The sequence below is a fragment of the Drosophila gunungcola genome, assembly GCF_025200985.1.
Source record: "Drosophila gunungcola strain Sukarami chromosome 2L unlocalized genomic scaffold, Dgunungcola_SK_2 000037F, whole genome shotgun sequence".
In the NCBI taxonomy this organism is placed as follows: Eukaryota; Metazoa; Arthropoda; class Insecta; order Diptera; family Drosophilidae; genus Drosophila; species Drosophila gunungcola.
Genome location: NW_026453164.1, coordinates 602220 through 622975, shown reverse-complemented (window position 1 = coordinate 622975; position 20756 = coordinate 602220). Strand labels below are relative to the sequence as shown.

The 20756-nt window shown below is 39.4% G+C and overlaps 1 protein-coding gene across 3 annotated transcripts; it reads right to left on the bottom strand.

Annotated features, from left to right (window-relative positions):
• Positions 1-21: 21 nt before the first annotated feature.
• Positions 22-20637, bottom strand: LOC128253476 (arf-GAP domain and FG repeat-containing protein 1). Of its 3 annotated transcripts, none has more exons than XM_052981892.1 (6): positions 20049-20637; positions 3754-4640; positions 2596-3051; positions 2244-2438; positions 1860-2182; positions 22-1130 (listed from the first exon to the last, which is right to left on the bottom strand). In XM_052981892.1, the coding sequence occupies exons 1-6, from the start codon at positions 20216-20218 to the stop codon at positions 1092-1094; spliced, it is 2070 nt and encodes a 689-aa protein (XP_052837852.1). In that variant the 5' UTR covers positions 20219-20637; the 3' UTR covers positions 22-1091. The 3 variants fall into 3 exon arrangements, with proteins under 3 accessions (XP_052837852.1, XP_052837853.1, XP_052837854.1); XM_052981893.1 differs by lacking the exon at positions 20049-20637 and adding an exon at positions 11003-11159; XM_052981894.1 differs by lacking the exon at positions 2596-3051.
• Positions 20638-20756: the final 119 nt, after the last annotated feature.

The following is a 20756-nucleotide window of genomic DNA, read 5'->3' as shown; positions in this document are numbered from 1 at the left end:
CAGGAATCCAAAGTAAACAGGTTTAGCGTTCTTATTTGTTTTTTTTTTATTGAAATTTTCGTAGTTTAAATAACTTTAAGGCTTCGATAATGTTTGACACGTTAAGGCTAAAAATGGAAAAATTCTTGCTTCTTATCTGGACATGGACATGTGAGCACTGAATTGAGTCATGGATTCGGTTCGATGGATGGGATGGTTCGGTTTGTTCGGTTGGTTGGGACAACTGGTGTTAATGGAGGCATTACACGGGGCTTACAATCAGACAGAATATGTACAAATGTCTGAGTGCCATCGTGGGTGCAACAAAAAAGGTTTGACTCGCGAGTTGAGCAATCTATATCTATCTGCACGCCCCATATCGCACGTACTAAAATATAAAATTAGCACACGGAAAACGCAGACGATTTAGCAAAGAAAACAAGAAGCAATTCATTAGGTACAAAAGCATATTTGTATATATCTGTATCTGCATCTGTATCTGTATCCGTATATATATATATATATATATATATAGTTTTATAATCTTATTAAGGCCACACAATCAATAACTGACAGAGTTCCTATCCGCAAAAGAAAGTGCTAAATGGGGACAAAGACAAATACGAGAGGAGGACAGACACAACATATAACAGAGAGAATCTGGGTCAACTGCATCCTCCACTAGGATTAGGATTAGGATTAGGATTAGTATCAGGATTAGTATTAGTATCTATGTTAGTTAGTGGATGATGTGTTTTATGGGCAGGCGCTTAGTACAAGTAGAAAGTTCTAGGGGCAAACGGCAAATACAAATTTGCGTTTCCGTATCCGTAAACGTTAGAGTAGAGTTACCATGTAAAAGAATATATTATACGCCTCAAAAAAGCGCTGAGTGCTACGACCTCCAGGATTAGCGTCAGCGCGGAGCCTTCGGGGTATACATATTTGAGCTATGTACACAGAGAGTGCTCTCCGGCGTGGATTATGTATAATATAGATTAACGCTAGTGTTCGTAAAATGGACTAATTTCGGTTCACTTCCGCAGCTTCTCCACTTTTTCTGCTCTTCTTTGTTCGCTGGCTCAGTGCCGCTTAATATCCCCGGTTGAGTCTCATAAGAATGGATTGTTGGTGTTCATGGCGCCGCTGGCCTGTGAATATAAAAGAAGAAAGGGCACCTTTAGCAAACATTGATCCGGACTAAGCCAGCCCTGGCTGGAAATAAACCACCGACTGTCTGGATTTAATGTGGCAAAGGGAACGTGAGAAGCGGATAACTTATGTCCACTGATAAAAACCAGGTGCAATCACATTTAAATATATTTGCATTGAGTTTCATCCATTGTGGTTTTGAGTTATATTATTGTTATATTTTTTTTTAATTAAAATAGAATGCATAAAAAACTTCTAGGACCCATATTAAATTCTCTTTTTCCACATTAATAATAATTATATTAAAACATGCAATTCAAAGTGCATTGAATTCTATTTAATGATTTTGTAAAGAGTTTAAATATGCAATAAGAAAATGTAAATTCAATTGTTTTACTGTTTAATTTTTTTTCAGTGGCGTTGGATACGAGAAAATTATTGCTTGTTTGCTTGATTAATATTTGTTAAAGAAAATTACGCAGATTTATGATGACATTATTATTGCAATGGCTGGAATCACGTGTCGCACTTTAAACAGCTAATTAGAGAAATATACCATATTAATCCAGACAGTCAATATAATGGTAGATCAGCTGCGTCAAACATAATAGTAGTTTTTTATGGTTTAAGTTTTAAGCACTCCTGATTTAAGGTATGTTTTTGAGCACTTTTCACAGTGTCACTTCTTTTATTTTGACCGCAACTGAATAACTCATTTCGATACTCACTGCAAAGGGATTGTTGGCCATCACCGGAGCTGGTTGCATGCTGCCAAAGCCGCAGCCGTTGGGCAACCCTTGCGAGATGGCAAACCCGTTGTTGTTGTTGAAGTTGAAGAAGCTCTGCTGTTGGTGGTGCTGCTGATGGAGAAGATGCTGCCCCATCTGCTGCTGGGGACTGCTGCCATAGGCATTTGGTATGAGCGTCAACTGGCCATAGAGATTCTGATGCTGCTGTTGCTGCTGGAATGGATTCACCACATGGCTGCTAAGCTGCTGCTGCTGCTGCTGCTGGCTCTTGAAGGGATTTGGATTTGGATTGTTGTTGAGGGCTAACAAACAAGTATCCAATTAGCGAGGGCTACAAAAATGAGGACTCTGTGAAGTACTCACCGCCAGCAAAGGCATTTGCATCCTGGCCATTGCCATTGGTGGGCGTGGGTGCCTCTGTGACGCTTTCGCTGGCCTTCAGCTCCCTGAGCTGCTCATCAAGATCCTTGAGGGCAGCATATCGATCCTCGCTGGGAGCCATGGCTGCACTTCCACTTTTGGGAGGACTCGTCGCATGGCCATTCTGCAAGGGTGCACCTGCAACATAGGGGAAACCAATTAATACACTGGTTAAGATTACATTTTGAATTAAAAACTAATAAACAAACAACTAAAAACAACGAGCCAAATGCAACAGAACTTTAAACACAAAACTCAACTCAATGCAACTCAAGTTAACTGTTGAAAAACTTACTCCACGTAAAGAAATCATGGAAATTGGCATTTAAAATATTCATCTCTTGATCATCTGTCTGATCTTCTTGGGAACTGTTTGAGATGGAGCTGAACAAGAAATACGAATTCGAGGAGGGCTTCTCTGGAGCACTCTCATTCTGCAGGTAAGTCAGAAAGGGATTTGTGGGCGAAAGTGGCGGAGTGCTATGGAAAAAGTGCTGCTGCTGCTGCTGTTCGATTTCCTGCTCCTGCTCCTGCACCTGCACCTCTATTCGCATCTCCTCCTGCCAGAAATTCCACGCCAGCTCTGGTTCTTCTTGGACGGTTGGCAGTGGTGATGATACTGCGGAAACGGCGGGAACTTGAACTGAGACTTGAGCAGAGCCCGGAGGAGGTTCATCGCAATCGTCAAAGGGATCGTGAAAGCCCCGCCTGCTCCAGTCGCTGATCCAATCGTGAATCGTGGTTGTTGGAGCTGGATATTCAGCCAAACAGTAAAGGATTAGAGACTCTTCTGGGTGTGGTATCTATCAAAGTGTGCTCAAAGTGGAAGGCGAGCGAGGGGCGCAAGGCAAGCTGCAGGATCTTACGGAAAGCCAAAGCCAAATTTGAGTTGCTGGTAATTCAAGCAGCGGGTGCAGGAGAAAATGTGGGTATAGGAATCTTGTTTTTAAGCTAATCGCAAACATGTACCGATGAAAGATTATAAACTAGCCAAGGCACTATCAAATTCTCTAATGCCAAATTATCAATTTGCCGCTTTGAAAGGTATTTTTTAAAACTCTTTAATAAGTAAGAATAGGGATAAACTTAATATAGCTGATCTTTTACTCAAAACTTTGAGCTGAGCCAAAACTCTTTTTTAAATTTGATATATCTACTTCCAAAATGATTATCATGACTATAAAAAGATATACAATGTGCCGAAGTGTAGACAAGATGTAAATGATTTTATATTCTTCTACTAAATTCGCCACATCGTATATGTATACTATTCAAAGCGTTTTGAAATTTATTAATGCCTGTAAATCAGTCATAATTAAAACTAATTAAATAATGATTACATCTTTAGCGCTCAATCAACTGAAGGGAGATTCAAACAAAATATTACAGAACTCATTTGATGAAAACGAATCGAATGGAAAGAAAAGCCAAGCCTAACAAAATGGAAACTTACCCACTGCATTGAAGATGGGTGCGTGATCAAAGTCGGCAAAGTTCTCAGTGTTCTGATGATGATGATGATGACCATTGCCATTGAGAAGATGCTGCTGCTGCTGCTGTTGCTGCAGTTGTTGTTGCTGTTGCTGCTGGAGATGAGCTGCCCGGAGTGGCTGCACCTTGGCATAGCCATTGCTGGATCCCACCGAGGAGACGGAGGACACGGCCGGCGATCCTGACGACCGTGCAGACGTGGCATCGAAAATGTTGGCCGAGCCAAAGTCAGCCACAAAATCGGAATCCGCACCGAAGCCATTGCTGGCGCAACTGCTGGTGTCCGAAAGAGCTCCCGTGGATGTGGAACCTGCACTGTTAAGGCTGCTCAGCCCTCCACCCAGACCAAATGCATCGTGATTGTTATTTTGGCTATTCTGCTGCTGCTGCTGCTGTTGCTGATGATGATGATGATGATGATGTGGCCGACTGATTGAAGAGGAGGAATTTCCAGAGGACGATGAGTTAGCCAACTTTTGCAAGCCATTGGCCGATGTTCGCTGGGCAGCAGGCGGTGTCAAATGAATGCTGGCATAGCCATTATTGCTATGGTGGACACCATTCTGAATGTGATTTGTCGTTGTCATCGGAGCAGACTTGTTCAGGTTTACCGCATTGGCCAGCGACTTAAGCGGACTGGCCGGCTCCAGATAGTACCGCTTGCGTTCGTACTTGTCCATCATCAGCTCACGCTGTTCCTGCTGGTGCACAGCACGCTTGGGATCCCACAATCCCAGCCAGGTTTTCGCACACAGCTCGTTGCCATGGGTGCGCAGGAAGTCGATCTCGTCCTGTGTGAATGTGGCCATCGATATGGATTTCACCCGATGTGGTGGCGTTAAGCCGCGTCTGCAAAATTAAGGAAATCACATTTTTATTATTAAAAGGGAAAATAACTTTATTATTTTATTTTATTAACTAACTTTAGTTCGGGGGATTAATGATTAAGAAAGACTCAAAATATTAAAGTACTATAAAGTTAAAAGGAAAGTAATCACATTAAGAATTGTAAGCTTAATTTCAAGTCTATAATTAAAAAAAAATTGTGTAATTTTGTGTGTCTACCATTTGTTTTCTAATTAAATTTATAATTTTATTGATGGCTAGCCACCGCCTAATGCCTCAAAGTAATTCGTTTCTATTTTGGAAATTGCTCAAGATTTGTCCCCACTTTATCGCCCATTTCTTGTGAGGTGGTGTTGATGGTTGGTGGTGGTTTGCCTGACCCACTTGTACCCACCAGAATGACCCGTCAAATGGGCGTTCAATTTCAGTTAATTGCGCAAATTAATTGCGCTGGCCTTGGGGCCGAAAGCAATTGGAGCACTTTGGAGTGCTCAGAACGGCATGAAAAATGAAACCCATTAAAACAGTAGCCGAAGAGGAGGCGCTCGCTCTGTTGTTGTTGCTGTTGCTGTTGGTTTTGGAGAGTTTTCCAGCAAATTCGCCTCACACCGACGGCTTATTTCGGTTTTTCACGAATTTCCCGAACGAAACGAGTACACAACAGCAACAACTTGGCCACAGCAACAGCAGAGAAGCAACAAAACAGCAAAACAGCAAATCACCAAAAGTGGCAAAAGTGGCAAAAGAGAGCCAAGAGCCAAATATGCATTGCAAGGGGAAGCAGAAGCTGGACGTTTCACATGAACGCTTCGCTGGCTTCAGTTGCTAGTTGGTTGTTAGTTGTAGGTTGTTGGTATCTGGTTAACCGGTTGCCGAACGGAAAAAAATTGTTAGAACAAGTGGAGCCGGTGTAACGATTATAAGATACCCCGTACTCTTGAAAATATTAACAATACGATTACCCAGGCTTCATCAACTCTAACCGTTGTTGTTCTAAAGAATTCGAGTTCTTATTACGTTAACGAATTTCTTTAAAGCGATTGAAATCATCTTGTCTAAAGAAATTTGCGTGCTTATTATGTTAAAGAATTAATTTTTGACTTTAAATGACTAAAATGAAGTATTGAAGTATTAATATAATATAATTTAATTTAAATTTTGTAATATAACTTTATATGATGAAAACCAACAAATACCTCGTTATTGTTATGTTGTTATAAAATATTCGAAACTTTAAATGATTAAAGCCGACAAATACACTCACAATACTTAAAGAGGTATCATAACCGGCAAACTAATGTGGTACAAGCAACGAAAATTCTAGAAGCTGCTGATTGCTGCCTAATGGCATTCCGAATGTAGTCCTTTGTCATCCAAACGCGACCATTACCGCGCTTCTAATGCAATTGCGGCTCAATTGGAGAACAGAAACTAGATGTCCACGACAAAAGGAAAATAGTGGAGGAGAAAAACCGGAAGTCGTTGAGTGTCTTACCAGAAAACAATCAACTCTCACTTAAGTGGAACCCCCAGTGAAGTGGATCGAAGTGAATTGAATTGAATACAAGAGGAGGAAGGGATTGGGCTGGAGTGAAGTGAAGTGGAGTATAGTAACTCCTCCACGAACGGGTGACCCGTAACCAACATGGCAGCAGAGTTGAGAGCAGCTGAGGACGACTTCCGCCGGCGGCTAAATGGTCTGTGAAGCTGCAACTGCAACTGCGTCACGAAAAAGCAACAGGAGGTTGTCTGACCTTACACGACTTTTCGAGCCACCTCTAAACAGAAAGACCACCGTTACACAGGAAGAAAATAATTAACTGATACCTAGATGAATTGTCTTGGGTAAAAAAAGAAACAGGCTTAAAATATTGTTTGATATCAAGTTACCTTTCTGTAAATAGTCTTACCAAACCGTAATTGGCACATTTAAAATTATCATTACCCACTATCTTAAATAAGTCTTGAATTAATATCATTTATAGATATTATATTAGTGTTGAAATAGTTCGCATGCATAAATATTTATTCTTCTATTCATAGCTATTTTCCCCCCTATTTAAAGCCATTTTAATTCTTTAAAAATACAAGAAAATCAAGTAGTTGTGAAACACTAAACCAGTGAACGAAAAAATCGTTTTAAAATTGGGCGATGCCTTTTTAATTTATACTGTTTTAATCCTATTAAAATATCAACTTGGCATTTGCCGGATTAAGGCGAGTGGCAGTAGCAGTACGTGATGTTTTTTTGTGTGTGGCAAACACCACTCAAGTGGTGCCCAGTTTTCCGAGTGGCCACATCCCCAAGAGCACGCACATGCAATTCGTTAGAGGATTGGTGGTGGAGGAGGAGGAGGAGATGCAGTTTCAGTGGCAGCTGCAAGTGGCAAATGGCAAAAACAAAACAAAAAAACCCAAGGCAGAATAATGCACCATGTGGCAGTAGTGGCTATTTTTGAAATGCAGCCACCACACGGCGGAGAAAGTGAAAGTTGCCTCCACCACAAACACACACACACACACACACAACGTGGAAACAGTGGCGGCATTTTGGAGGCGGAGGCACTCACTCGGCCACGCCCACCGTTTATGGCGTGCATTTGAAACGCTTAGTGAAGAGGGTAAAAAGTGGGAGGAAGGTAATTGACAATCACAGCCGTAATGACTGCAAATTTCCATGCAGCTGAGGCACCTTTTGTTAATGCGAAAAAAACCCAATAAGCGCGAAGTGCTATCCCACCCTTTTTATATGCGGTTCTAGGAACAAAAAATCACTCAGAAAACCATTCACCAAAGCACTGCGGAAAATTTATTTGCTAAAAAAATAAGATTGAAAATTTTTAATGCACAATTATCTTGACCAAAGGTGTAAAAACAAAGAAGAAATTAATTTGTATGTCTTCATTAGGTTTTTAATTAAATTAACCAGGCAAATGCCTATTTTAAATTTCGGTTACCACTTTTTTCCTTTCTTAAATACAACCAAAATTGTTTATCATTATAAATATCTTTCTGATATTGACCAATTGTTTTCTCCGAGCATTTCACGACTTGATTCGCTTTGGCAAATTGTTTAAACAGGATGCACGAAATCATTTATCTAGGTCTCAGTTGTCAATTTCTCAGTGCAAACTCTGAGCCCCCTTTAGCGTTGTGTTCAATATTAGCATTGCAATGCTAATTGTTATACGAACCGAGCCCAGCAAACGAACACTCACATGGGATTCGAGTACACCCATCAGTAAATACACTCATCATCGTCAGAGGAATTCTCCTCCAGCCACATCATCTACATGCTGAAAAGATCTAGAATGGCAAAGTGCCATGCTAATTGGGAATCAACAAAGCAGCGCTGAAACTCACAACTTGGATCGGAAAACTGTGTCACACCTCAGAGGTCATGACAGGGCAAAGGGCAAAGGTGAATGGGAATGGGAATGGCATAGGAGGTTTTATCGCTTTAGGGCAAAAGGAAAGGGAATTCCATGGAGTCGTAATTTCAAATTTGAACACCTGAAGCTATTAAGTTTCGTTTGATTTAATAGATAACCTTAACAATATTCTAAACCATAACGCTTATCAATATGTTAGAAAAAATATATATCTTCGTGAAAAATTAATATGATTAATTTTTTTTAGAAGAAACATGCTTTACGGCGTTGTTTTCAAGAATATGAACAATAAGCTTTATCTATTTTAATAAATAGCCCTATTAAAATTTAAAAAAAATGACAAATAATTTATGATTGTATTATAAGATAGAATATAATACAAGAATAGAATTTAGAACAGCTTCCCTTAAAATAAGAAAAAAACTTCAAGTCAAAATAATTAATTTCTTGCTTTCAGAGAACTAATAAATGCATATTTCATTTCTTTTCCTCGCAATTACAAGCGTTAAATGTAATGGGAACTTAAAATATGTCGCTTTCAAGGATGCATTTAGGCTAATAATCTGTGAATTGCTTGAGATTTGATGGGGTATTTCGTGGAAGGTTAGCACAGGTTTTTCACGTGCTCATACGCGGCGTTACTTATGCTTTCAGTTGTGTGACCCCCTTTATGTCACCCTTTACCGCCTCCGCCCGCCTGGTATTTCCACATCTCGGAGATGGCGACTCCGCCGCCGGATGAGATGATGGGTCCCGAGATCTGAGATCTCGAATCTCGAATCTCGGCGGTTTCGGTTTCGCTTCGTGCTTGGCACAAGTGGATACAACGAAAATTAAAACAAACACAAATGCAGAAAGAAGACAACAGAGACAGCCGACTGTAGACTGCAGATAAACAAAAAGCTTAGCTTACAATCACTCACACTCTGGCATTTTTCATTTGCTACAAAAGTGCAAAACTCGTTTTTTGCGCATTTTGCGCACTCAGCGTGAAAAAAATCAACTCAGCTGAGCTGAGCTCTCCGCTCAAACAAAAACAAAAGTAAAACTCGTTGCGGCAGAAAAAATAGACAGCAAATGTAAAGCAAGTACAGAGACGAGTGCCTCGGACAATCCACAAAATATACAAAGTAAAACAAAATCGGAACGGAATCGGAATCGGACCTACCACATAACGTTTAGCTTTAGTTTTGCATTGTGCAAAAAAGCAAAATCAGCGAAAATAGCCAAAGGCATTAAGGCGAAAAAACAAACAAATGCAAAAGTACGGCAGACCAAATTATGACAATAAATAACAACTTAAATATGGACAGCGCCTAACATATGAACTTTTGGTTTCTTGGGTAAACCCATAGAAAAGTACATAGGTAGTTTGGAAGTTCAAATACCCTCGCTTTAGATAAGAACGCCATTCCAACGATTATCAATAACGTGAATATTAAACTAACAAACAATCACTGATTATTTATATTGACATTTGGTCTGACACATTCGCCGACAACAGCCATAACAATTATTTTCGCTTGATGGGTTTAGTTTGAGGAAATGTGTATGTAATGTACACCTAGGCAAATATGAGGGGTATATACATTTTTCTTAATATATATAATAATTCCCCTGTTAAGATCTCTTTATCATTTTTTAGTTTTTACTAGTCCCCAATACACTTTTGAACACTATTGCGCAGATCTAAATATATTCATTGATTCCTCAGTTCAATTGCTGTTTATGATGTTTTAAATATATTCCCGAACGCAAACAACACATCAACTAACTTGGCTGCACAGCAAGTTTAGTATCATCATTCACTTCCCCCCTGCGAAGGGTATGCAAATATAAATGCGAATCAAAAAACAGAGACTGAAACAGAAACCGAAACAAAAACAAAAGCATCTACGCAATTTCTTGGGTATAAATACCATTTCTTTTTCATTCCCCATGAGTCACAGGTCCCAGACAATCGGGGGTTTTAAGAGCGGTGCCAATTTCCGTTTAAGTAAAAATGCATTTGATACGATCAATGTTTTAATGATTTTTTTTTTTATAATTTAAAACCAGATAGAATTGATAACATTTGTAAACTATAACAAATTTGATAACCTTTGTAAAAGTGCAAAAACGAGAATGGAATTTAAATATCTTTTTGAACTGCGAATGTCAAATGTAAATCTTGTTTTTTTTCTGTGTATACTGTAAAGGGAGTAGTCTCATTGTGCGGCTGAAAAAAGCAATTAGTCAATTTCCAAAGAACCCCAGAGACGGGGAGTAAAGCTAAGGGTATGATGAAGACCTTGCCCCAAGACATGGCCCATTATGCTTAGCAACCGAAAGAGGGGAAAACAAGATTTCAGAGAAACATCAAAACGCTGATGCTGGGGCCACCGGAACAGTTATAACAGTTAGTTATGACCACTCCCCAAACTAATTTAATTTTTTAAAGGCCAACTCTCTAAGCCAAACACTTTCTGGGTTCACAATGCGGTCCAGTTTTTATTTTTTTACGACGCTGGACTGAGCTTAATAGCTGAGAATGTCACTTGGGAAATAGCCCAAAATGGAGGGCTATTATCATACCAATGAAATCAATATCACCATAACAATCAATATGTGTTAAAATCAATTACTCCTTGCTCGATTCAGAAATTGAAAACAAGGCAATTTATCATTTGTTTCTTATCAGTTTGTTGGAATTTAGTTTTTTAAGTAACTTTAATGCCTTCGCGAACACAAATAAGCATTGTTTTCGTTAAACCAGGACTAAAACGTTATTTAAAGTTGGTAACACACTTGTACTCGGAGTTCTATAAATTTAAAATGTTTATTATATGTTTTTAAAACTGCACATTTCAATATAAGTATCTTGTATCTTGTTTAAATTGAACCATTTCACGTATTTGAAGATACTATTTATTTACTTTTTTTTAGAGAACGCAGAATCTTGATTTATCGTAATTTGGTTCTAGGCCAACTTACTGCGTATGAATTTCCTATATGGAGCCCCTTTTAATCGGAGACCTCTGCCAGAGGAATTGGGAATGCGACTGCTGACTGTTGGGTGTTGAGTGTTGAGTGTTGAGTTGTGAGTGACTGGTGAACGCGACTGCCGCCAGACCAGCCGGAGAAGTCCGGCGAAAATGCGTTTCAGACGAAGCGGAATTCATGCAAATTGCGGGCGACAAGTGCGATAAGTGGGAGTCAAGGGGCCGACATACCAGGAATCGATGTTTACACAAAATGGATAATGGGAATATTAACAACGCCCCACTTCCCGATCAAATTCCTCCCTCTAATTTTATGCAAAACTTCCCTATTAGATTTCTTACATTAAATGTCCAAAAAAGAATTGTTAATTTGGACATCTAAATTTATGATCAGTATAGTTTTCCTAACAAAGTTATTAGTCAATTAATAATTACTTCCTTTAAATGTTCAAAAAGAATTGGTAATCTTAATGATTTAATAGCATTACAAATGCTGAATTGCCTCTTTGTTCGCTCTTTGTCTTACATTTTGTGTCAACTCGGAAGGAAAATCATTTAAAAGTGCCATAAAGCACGAACGCGCAGCTAAAGTTGAGTTTGATTGGCATTGATATTGACCTCAAGATAAAGAAGTCTCATCGATGAATCAGCGGAGAAAAAATAAAAAAGAGACGTCGCTTTGTGGGTGACGTCCCTGGGTTTCCACTGAAAGTCAATCTTTGTCTCGGATTGACTTTCTGCGCCAAGTAAACTTACGCTTGGCCAGCAATGTGCAGGGGCTCAGTCCAGAGTTAAAAATAAAAATGCCGCCTGGTTTCAATTTCAAACCGCAGCCAAAGTGACACACACAAGGCGAAAAAAGCGAAGGCAACGGGATCGAGACACAAAGCCTGGACATTGAATCTCGCACATGTTTATACACACAGTGGTTACTGACTAATTAGAACCTTGCAATTGAAAGCGTTTCTAAATGAATATGATTCATTTTATGTTAATTTGTTACAGGAACCATAATGACATATTAACCACGTTCCACTTTTATGCCATACTCATTTAAAATAATAAATATTATTATACTTTTAAATGCAATTTGACTTATTATGCACGCAAAATTTTTTTTATTTTTTTTAAAGGCACAATCTCTATTGAATCATCATACATCATACGCGTTTGGAAATTTCTAGCAAGCACTGTACTTGCGAGTGGGCACTATAATTTTAAAGGTGTGAGTGTCTGTTTGGCAAATAAATGAAAATTGCCGCTAACTTTGATTTGGTTTGACCACCCTTCTTCCCCCGACAGCTGCGAAACTGACCTCGACTAGACAAACACTCTAAGTGAGCCAAGGCTCCAAGTCAAAGTCGAACGGAAGGCAAAAGTCCGGACTAGACACGTTCTATCTATCTATTCAACTGCATCCAGCTCGAAAGCGATCCCACGGTCAAGAGCTATGCACAGAAAAATAAAAACCTCAATTTCAATTGGTTATTCCCAATTTAAAAAGAAATGTACAGTGCTCATTTCGGTTTAATATCATAATTTATAAAAGATATGCATTTAGACCTTTTTTCAGTTAAAAGAACCAGGTTCGAATTCGGCGAATGCCTTTTACAATTTTTTTTATTCACAAGTATAAGTTTAAGCTAACCCTGATCATATTCATTGTAAAAATCATAATATCAATAATGATTTATTTGGCTATTAAATCATATCAAATAACCTAATATTTCACTTTTTTTAAATTATTACAATTAGTTACAGCGTGATTTTTTCTCTCTGTATGGGGAAAATCGAAATTCAAGGTCGTTGCGGCTAGAGGAAGCACACGACTAGATATATGTTATAGCTGAGCTAAGCCCCGAGATAAAGCCACAGACCAGCGATCCGTCATCTACTTTTCACTCAACTCAAGAATATTTCCCCGACTGAAAAAGAGCTCAAACTGCAAAGCTCGCTCATTCATAACGCGCTGCAAGTTCCCGAGCACGGAAAAACATGAAAAGCGGGAAGAACTTTTTTTGCGAGACATACCTACTGGAAAAAAAAACGCTGACCCACTCTGAAAGCAGAATGCTGTCCAGCTGTGTGTGGAGCGGCGTTTTAATTACAAAGTTATGCTAAGCTGAAAAAGCTGCAGAACAGCGACTGCAAACATTTCCGACAGACGTTGCACTTTTTTTCGCGCTCCCTCGGTGGCGTTACTCAATTAGGCCAGGCCAAATGGAAAGAGGAGAATCCCACGCATTCCGAACCCGATTCCCGTTCTCTACCATTCCCTCCTCTAGTTTCCCCCGATCCCCCAGAGAATCAATGTGGGCGCCACAAAACTAGTCCGTGGCTGCTGCACAAGCTGCCACTTCTAGGCATCTATGGAGGATGCACAAACAAAAAAAGGTTAGTACTTTAACAATTTTTAAATTATTAAAATTCATAATTTACAAAGACACATTTCTAACACATAGAAATAAATACAAAAAACAAAAAAAACCTAATACTATTTATGAGAAAAACCACAAAGAATTTGTCAAATACATACACAAATATGTATATAAATATATATATATATATCCTAATCATAAGCATTCATTAGTCACTTATTTATGATTTGAGTGCTATTATTTTAAATATTTCTTTATAAACAAGGATAAAATACCACTAGGAGTTATTGATTATGGGAATATAACTACTAGCAAATGTGTAATAACTAAATGACACACTACAAAATTTCCGCCATCAGCGTGTCAAGTATTTCATTATTGGATAGCCAAGCCAAATATGGCACAAACATAAATTAACAGGCTTTATTATTTTTATTAGTGCAGTTTGTGTCACTTTTGGCGCAGAGCGGTCGACTTTTGGCATTCGCTGACAGTTGTCGCGTTTGTCTCACAAAATAAATTAAACTTGGCACCATAGAGGAGAGGAAGGGGTGAAGGGGGTGCCATTTGGAATGAGGACTCTCCACTTGGGTCCTATGAATATTTTAATAATGCCATCGTCTGAGCCGCCCGAGCAGCAAATTGCCCGAAAAGCCTTGAGCTCTTTTGGTGGCCATGGGATGGCGAATGAAAAATGCAGAAAGGACCTCCGGATTTGCCATTGAGCCATTCATTCGGCCGGAAAAAGAAATTTTCTCGGACAAAGCCGCGTGGGCAGCCGGATTATGGCCTCTCTTTCTATGCAGTGGTGGCCACAAATTCTATAATTTTATGAACATGCTTTGGAACTTTGACTTTTTCACAAATTTAAATAATTTAACTAAAGAAAAAATTATATTAACACAAATATTGCTAACATATGTACAACTTGTAGTTTTAAATTTTTCTCTTTGCTTAATTGGAAGTCTACGGTCCCAATAGTTTTTAAATCATTAGATGATTTGGCCATTACGATGCAGTTTCTGTTTTTTGTGCTATTTTTCCCATTGATCCGCCTCCATGTACGACCATATGGCACACCAGGACATGTCCAAAAGGGCAATCCAAGGGTCGCAGCAGGCTCCGGCTGACGAAGTGCCTCCCAGAGAGAAAATGGGTGGCGGGCAAAGCAGAATCCATAAATATCCGTGTGGGCAGGCGCCTATTGCTCGTTCCCATTCTGCATCGCTTTGTCCCTCTCATCTACTCCTCTCTTTCTGATACCACTCTCTTTCCTTCTCTTTCTTTGGTGGATACACTGATACAAAAGAAACCCCTAATTTTTTTATATTGATACCATAAAAGCCAATTAATTAAGTGTACTAGACATCATTTACGTTTGAAAATTTTCTAAAAATCAAAACTATTAAATCTAAATACATTTTAGAAAAATTTATATTAAAATAATTAGTAAACATTTTTTTTTATTTTCAAAAACTACAAACATTTGTAGACAGTAAAAAAAGGTGGCATACCAGACTTTAATTCCTACCATTGTTTTCTATTTTTCATACTCAAACATTTTTTCTATTTTAGACAAATTTTTTAAAGTGCAGCCGCAATGTTAATTGGCCTCTTCTCTCCAGCTGTTTGAGTTGTTTTTTTGGGGGAGGGAATGGCGCCTGGTGGGGACAAACTGGAGCACACCCCCTCGCCCTTCTCCATTCCTCACCCACATATTTCCGCATTTAAATTGCACTCACAAGTGAGAATTGAGAATTCAGAATCGAAAGCCAAATCGCCTTTGTCGCTCGGCGTTTGCGCCTCTGCATTATTAATAGAATTGAAATCTCTATTTCAAGGCAAGCACCAAAACAAACAGAGGAGAGATTGAGGAGGGGGTTAGGGGGGGCTTGAAGGCGTTATGGGGGCTGGGAGGGATTATGGCGGGTGGTGGCAAACAACAACAGCAAAACAAAGGAACCGACCAGCAATTACAGAAACGACACCTTCTAAGAGTGTTTGTGTTTGCTTTGAATCAAACTGCGCAATAATTGCCGGGTCACCCCCACAACCTACTTTACGTCCATCTCTTTCTCTCCGTGTATTCCTATCTCTATCTCTCGCCGATTCTCTTCCTCTTCCCTCAAAACTCATGGGCGATTCACAAACATTTCCTCAAATGCTAAACGAGTTAGGAGCGATTCAATTCAATTCTATTTCGCTTTGATTCCTGGAACTCAACACAAAGCGAATACAGTAAAATAAAAATCTAAAAAATATCAAGTTTTATGTACTGTCATTAATTTAAGTTTTATAACAGTCTTATCCGACCACGTTGATCCAAAATTATATCACAAGCAACGCAAAATTAAGACTTTTTCTTCTCTTTATTTTGGGCTTTCCATATTGTGAAGTTAAAAAAAAAAATTGATGAGAACCTATTTAATAAACCTATTAATAAGAAAATAAAACGAAACTATCGAGGATAGTTTACTGAAAGTACAAACATTTTGCAAAATTACATTAAGTTTTCTCCATGTGGAAAACAATTTGAATTATGAATATTTTAAACACATATGCACAATACACAAATGGGAGTGCTGTACACACAGTCGCACACCCGTATACATTTGGCCTGTTGTTATTTATATTTAATTGCTCTTACGCTTTGCGTTTTGGTTGCTTTTCTTTTAGTTTGTTCGTTTGTTGTCTTGTCTTTTTTCGGCGGATAGAGAGGCAGAAATAAAGGGGCCGCACAGCTGACACCGCATGGTGAAAGTTTGCCCCACACCCGCCCTTTCCCCTCTTCGCTTTTTTTTTTGGGCTGTCAAATGCAGACATGTTTATGCTGTTTCATAATCGGAAATTTACATATGAGCCGCACAGAACGGGTCAAAAAAAAAGAGAGAGAGAAAGACATGCTCTGAGCTTTTTGTGAGCTCCACTCGAAGGCAGTTGGCCCAGTTCGACTGCAACTGCAATGCCAATGCGGTTGGGGAGCGAAAAGCCAGGAAAGGGAGGGAGCGAAAAGCCAGTCTACAGTTCACTTGCCCGCTGACGCATGTACTGACTACATAGCCACACAAAAAAAAAAAAAATCGAAATATATCATATCTTACATCAAATTAATACATCACATCTCACAAAAAGCACCAGGTTCGAATCCCACTGCTGCTACATTATGTATTATAATATTTATATAGGCGTTCTTTTAATCAATCGCTTTACTAAAACATACTATATTGGAAATCATATGGTATGAATTCATTATTGTTATATATTATTTAAAGGAGTGGACAATTAAATTAAAAATCAAAGTTCTCTTAAAAAAAATTCTTTTAACCATATTATTTTGATAGTATGTACAATTAAATTTATCATTTAATTGTTTATCAAACAATGTTTTTTATTTGTTTTTGTGTACTATAGCATGACTATACCTATGGAGATATACTCAACGCCACATGAAGACGAACAAGCACACGAACGACTGCAAACTTACAGCTAGGTACACAGAAATAGCTCAAATATAAAGTAAGTTTAGTTATTGCTCCAAAAAGTGCATTTTCTTAAGACAATTTTAATAATTGGTAAAAGATACTTATGTTCTGATAATAAGGCGGTATTAAATTTAGGTTGATATAAAAAATTTTAATTGTAATATGTTTTTCACACTTGTTTATTGTGGATATGAATCACTTAGGCCTTGAGTCAAAGAAAGTATTTAAATGCCTAAGGAAATCACACATCATATAAATTTTATGGCCGTGAAGGAAGTAAACAGACTCGTTTTGAAAATTAAACAAGCTAAAGATAAAGAATATCATATCTAGAAGCTTTAGAATAAAATGCTGTAGACCAAACAGGAAACAAAATTGTATGACTTTTAAGAGATAAAAGTCTTTACAAAATATAAAAGTATGACTTTAGCTTACTTAGTTAAAAAAAATTAATAAATTTCAAAGGAAACAACAACTTAATAGTTGTAAATAATAGTTGTAAATAAAAGTCAGTAAAGCGTTACAGAACAAATATATAATGAACATCTGTTGCACCGAATAGAGTAATCAACTTTGAGGGCAAATCCCCCACTCACATCACTCAGTTACTTAATAATTGAATAATGCGAATGTGGTTTTGAACCGGCAACCTCATATTTAAATGACCATTGCTGTGTGTAGTTGGTGCTTGGTGTGCGGTGGGAATGATGACGATGCCTGAGAAAGTGGCTCACCATTGCTGCTCTGCTCCCAATGTTCGTTTGCTTTCGCCTTATCTAATCAACAAGTTTCTTGACTTTTATGAGCCAGCCAGTAAGCTTTGAACTCGGCTGCCAAAGCCAAGTCCAAAACGACCGAAACGACGGAGTACCAGATGGCGGCAACTTCTGCTTGATTGAGGTGCAACAATTTGTCTGCAATTGGAGGCAAAACTTCAGGCAGCACAACTTCAGCCCAAAAATACATTCGAGCATGGCCTGGCAAAAGCTGTCGGACTGGTTTTCCCCGCTCCTCCGGCCATTCCCATTCTGAAAACCCACTCCCAAGTCCCATTCTCATTCCCATTCCCATTCCCGTTCCCGCTCTCTCATTCCTGAACCGCTTCCTCCATTAAGCGACTTGGAGAGGTGGCCGGCCGGTCTGCGGCGGATTCCACTATCCAAAGGCGGTCGGTCTGGTCTCAACATGAACAGCAATTTCTTCTTGGAGTCGGTTTCATTTGGTATTCCCTGCACTCGCCTCTGCATTCCCCTGTCGCAGGCGCAAGTCGCTAGTCGCATTTTCAGCCAGGAAGTTCGTTGTCGCCTGCTGTCTCCCCTGCCACGCCCCCTTCCTCCTTTGTGTCCCCTATTATGGTGCAGTACCTTTACACACCCCTTCGGCTACACTGGGAAAATCACTTTGAAACTATGGTTAACGATTTAAATTATTTATTAGGTAAACTGAGCTAAATCATAGGTTGATTTAGTCAAGTAGTTCGTGAAAAACTTGCATATAACTATATATTTAGCCAGTTAATGTTTGTTTACAGTTGGCTAAATAAACAAAAAAATTATTTTTCATCAAATTAGTATGGTTTCCTGTTTGTTAGTTTGAAATTCTCAAGACCTTTTATTTAGAAACTATAACTATAATTATTTTTAAGATGGTTTTAATAATAATTTTGTATTTATTCGTTATGTTTTATATGAAACAATTTTTCTGTTATTGAAAGCATTTTATTTGTTTCTCCCAGTGCAACCGTTTTGTGTGCCCGGCATTTAAGCGGCTTTTCATTTACATGCCAACATTTGTTTCCCTTGGCAGTTGGCAACGAGACTTAAGGATTGAGGACTGAGGACTGGGCAATGAGTCATCGAAGTCAAAGGAGTTGGGGGCAAAATGCAGACAGCCGACTGCAGAAGAGAGAATTGCAACGCAGTTGGCCACTTTGCAACCAGGTTTTGATGATAGAGATAAACTCAATGAGTAGGAGCCCGCATGCCGTCCAATTGAGGAGTTCAGTTCCCAAGTCCACAATCTGGGGCGCACAGCTTGTCGTGGGATACTGGGGTTTTGGACCTGGGCCAGGCGGAAGTTTAAGAGCAATCATGTAATGTGCTTGATCCGGAAATGCGTAAATCAAATCAAATGCAGTAGTAATATATGACCCCAATTTGGTTATAGCGCGCGCACAAATCACAGAAGCCAATTTGGCAAATTACTCGAGGGGGGTACAAAGTTTTTGAGGGCGCCAAGGACACCCACAACTCAACCGCCAGGTGGGCGGCCCTCCAAACTGTCACAAAAAACACAAAAAACACGAATAGAAAGCGCCGCCCGCAAAGACAAAACAATTTCGTTTGCCTCGATGTCGCGCAATTGAAAGTTTCTCGTCTTCGATTTGCATTTCGAAAAGGAAAGGAAACCAAATTGTGCGAAATTGTTCGGGGGAATTGCTTTCGCTTTCACACAAAATACAAAATACAAAATAATTATGGGGAGACGGGATCGGACATTGCATCGAACGGAAATTATCGGTCACTCCACTCGCCAGTTGATCGAAAATTGGACGTCAACCGAGTTCAAATTGGCTGGGTTCAAGTAAAGATAAGAGGCCAGACCAAGAAAGCTCCAGCGATCGAAAGAGATGTTCATATTTATAAATTTGTGATCCTATTTTCGGACTCATTTAAGGCATTATTTTGATAAGGTTGACACCTTAAGACGTAAAGTGAATTCCCCCGGGGTAGACCATTTGGCGAAAATCATTTCAAAGGCCATTATTTTTGATAAGAGTATCAGTGTATACCAATCCCGGGAAGCGTGACTAAGTGGGAGAAACACACAAATTTAAGCACTTTTAGTTGATCAATTAAATTTGGTTGCAAACTAATATATTAATAGTTTTCGAAATAGGAAATATTTGTAATCTGAATACAAATATAAAATACTTAAAATAAAAGCACTATTCAAAGCACTATTCACTCAAAAGAATCTCCAAAATGAATCTCTAAAATGAATCTCAGAAGTGAATGCCAGAAATGAAAAGAATCAAACAAAAACCAATGTGATGTTTAGTTTTCATTGACATAGAGTAGTCCTAAAATATAGACCACCCTACAAGGCGACAAATACGGAAAATTGCAAATTCCTGGAATTGCTTTGTGTCCTAGGGTCATAGGTCATAGATACTTACAGGACTCCGGAGCAGCGGGTGCAGACAAAGGAGCCGATGGTCATGTTCACGTAGGTTGGTCCCTTCTGTCCGCAATCGAAGCACTGGCGATTGCCACCCGATCCGCTGGCCACCAACTCCCGCAGGGCGAGCAGGTATTTATCGTCCTGTTTCTTGCGCACCACCGCCATTGTTTCCGTCTCTTTTGCTCCTTTTGACGCCGACGCCGCTGCCTTTTGTACCGCTTCCGGTGTTGTTGTTGTTGCTGTTCCGATGAGCGGTTTGATCGAGGGTCCGCTACCTGCGCGCTCCTCCTCGGATTCCTCCTCTTCCTCTTGATCCTGATCCGTTCCGGCTAGCTGCTCGGTATCGGAGGGCAGCTGCTCCTGAAGGTCAGGGGGTGGGAGTGGGTGATGGGTGGTCCGCTCGGCCGCGTAGGGCGCAAAGGGGGCGACGGCGGTGCGGTAGGAGGAGGCGGCGTGGGGCGCGGTACCGTTGTAAACGTAAACGAACTGAATCTTGCCTGATTTTCCTGATATTTCAGGTATCGAAATCGGTTTAAGGGGGCTATCGAATATCGATTTTGTTTGTATTTGACGTAAATCTCCGCTTTCTTATTATCGTATAAATGATTATTGTTTATTGCAAGTTTCGCTTGATCTTTTCTTTATTCTCCTTTGCACGATCGTTATGACGAATCAGAAGCGCTTTCGGGTTATCAGATATTGT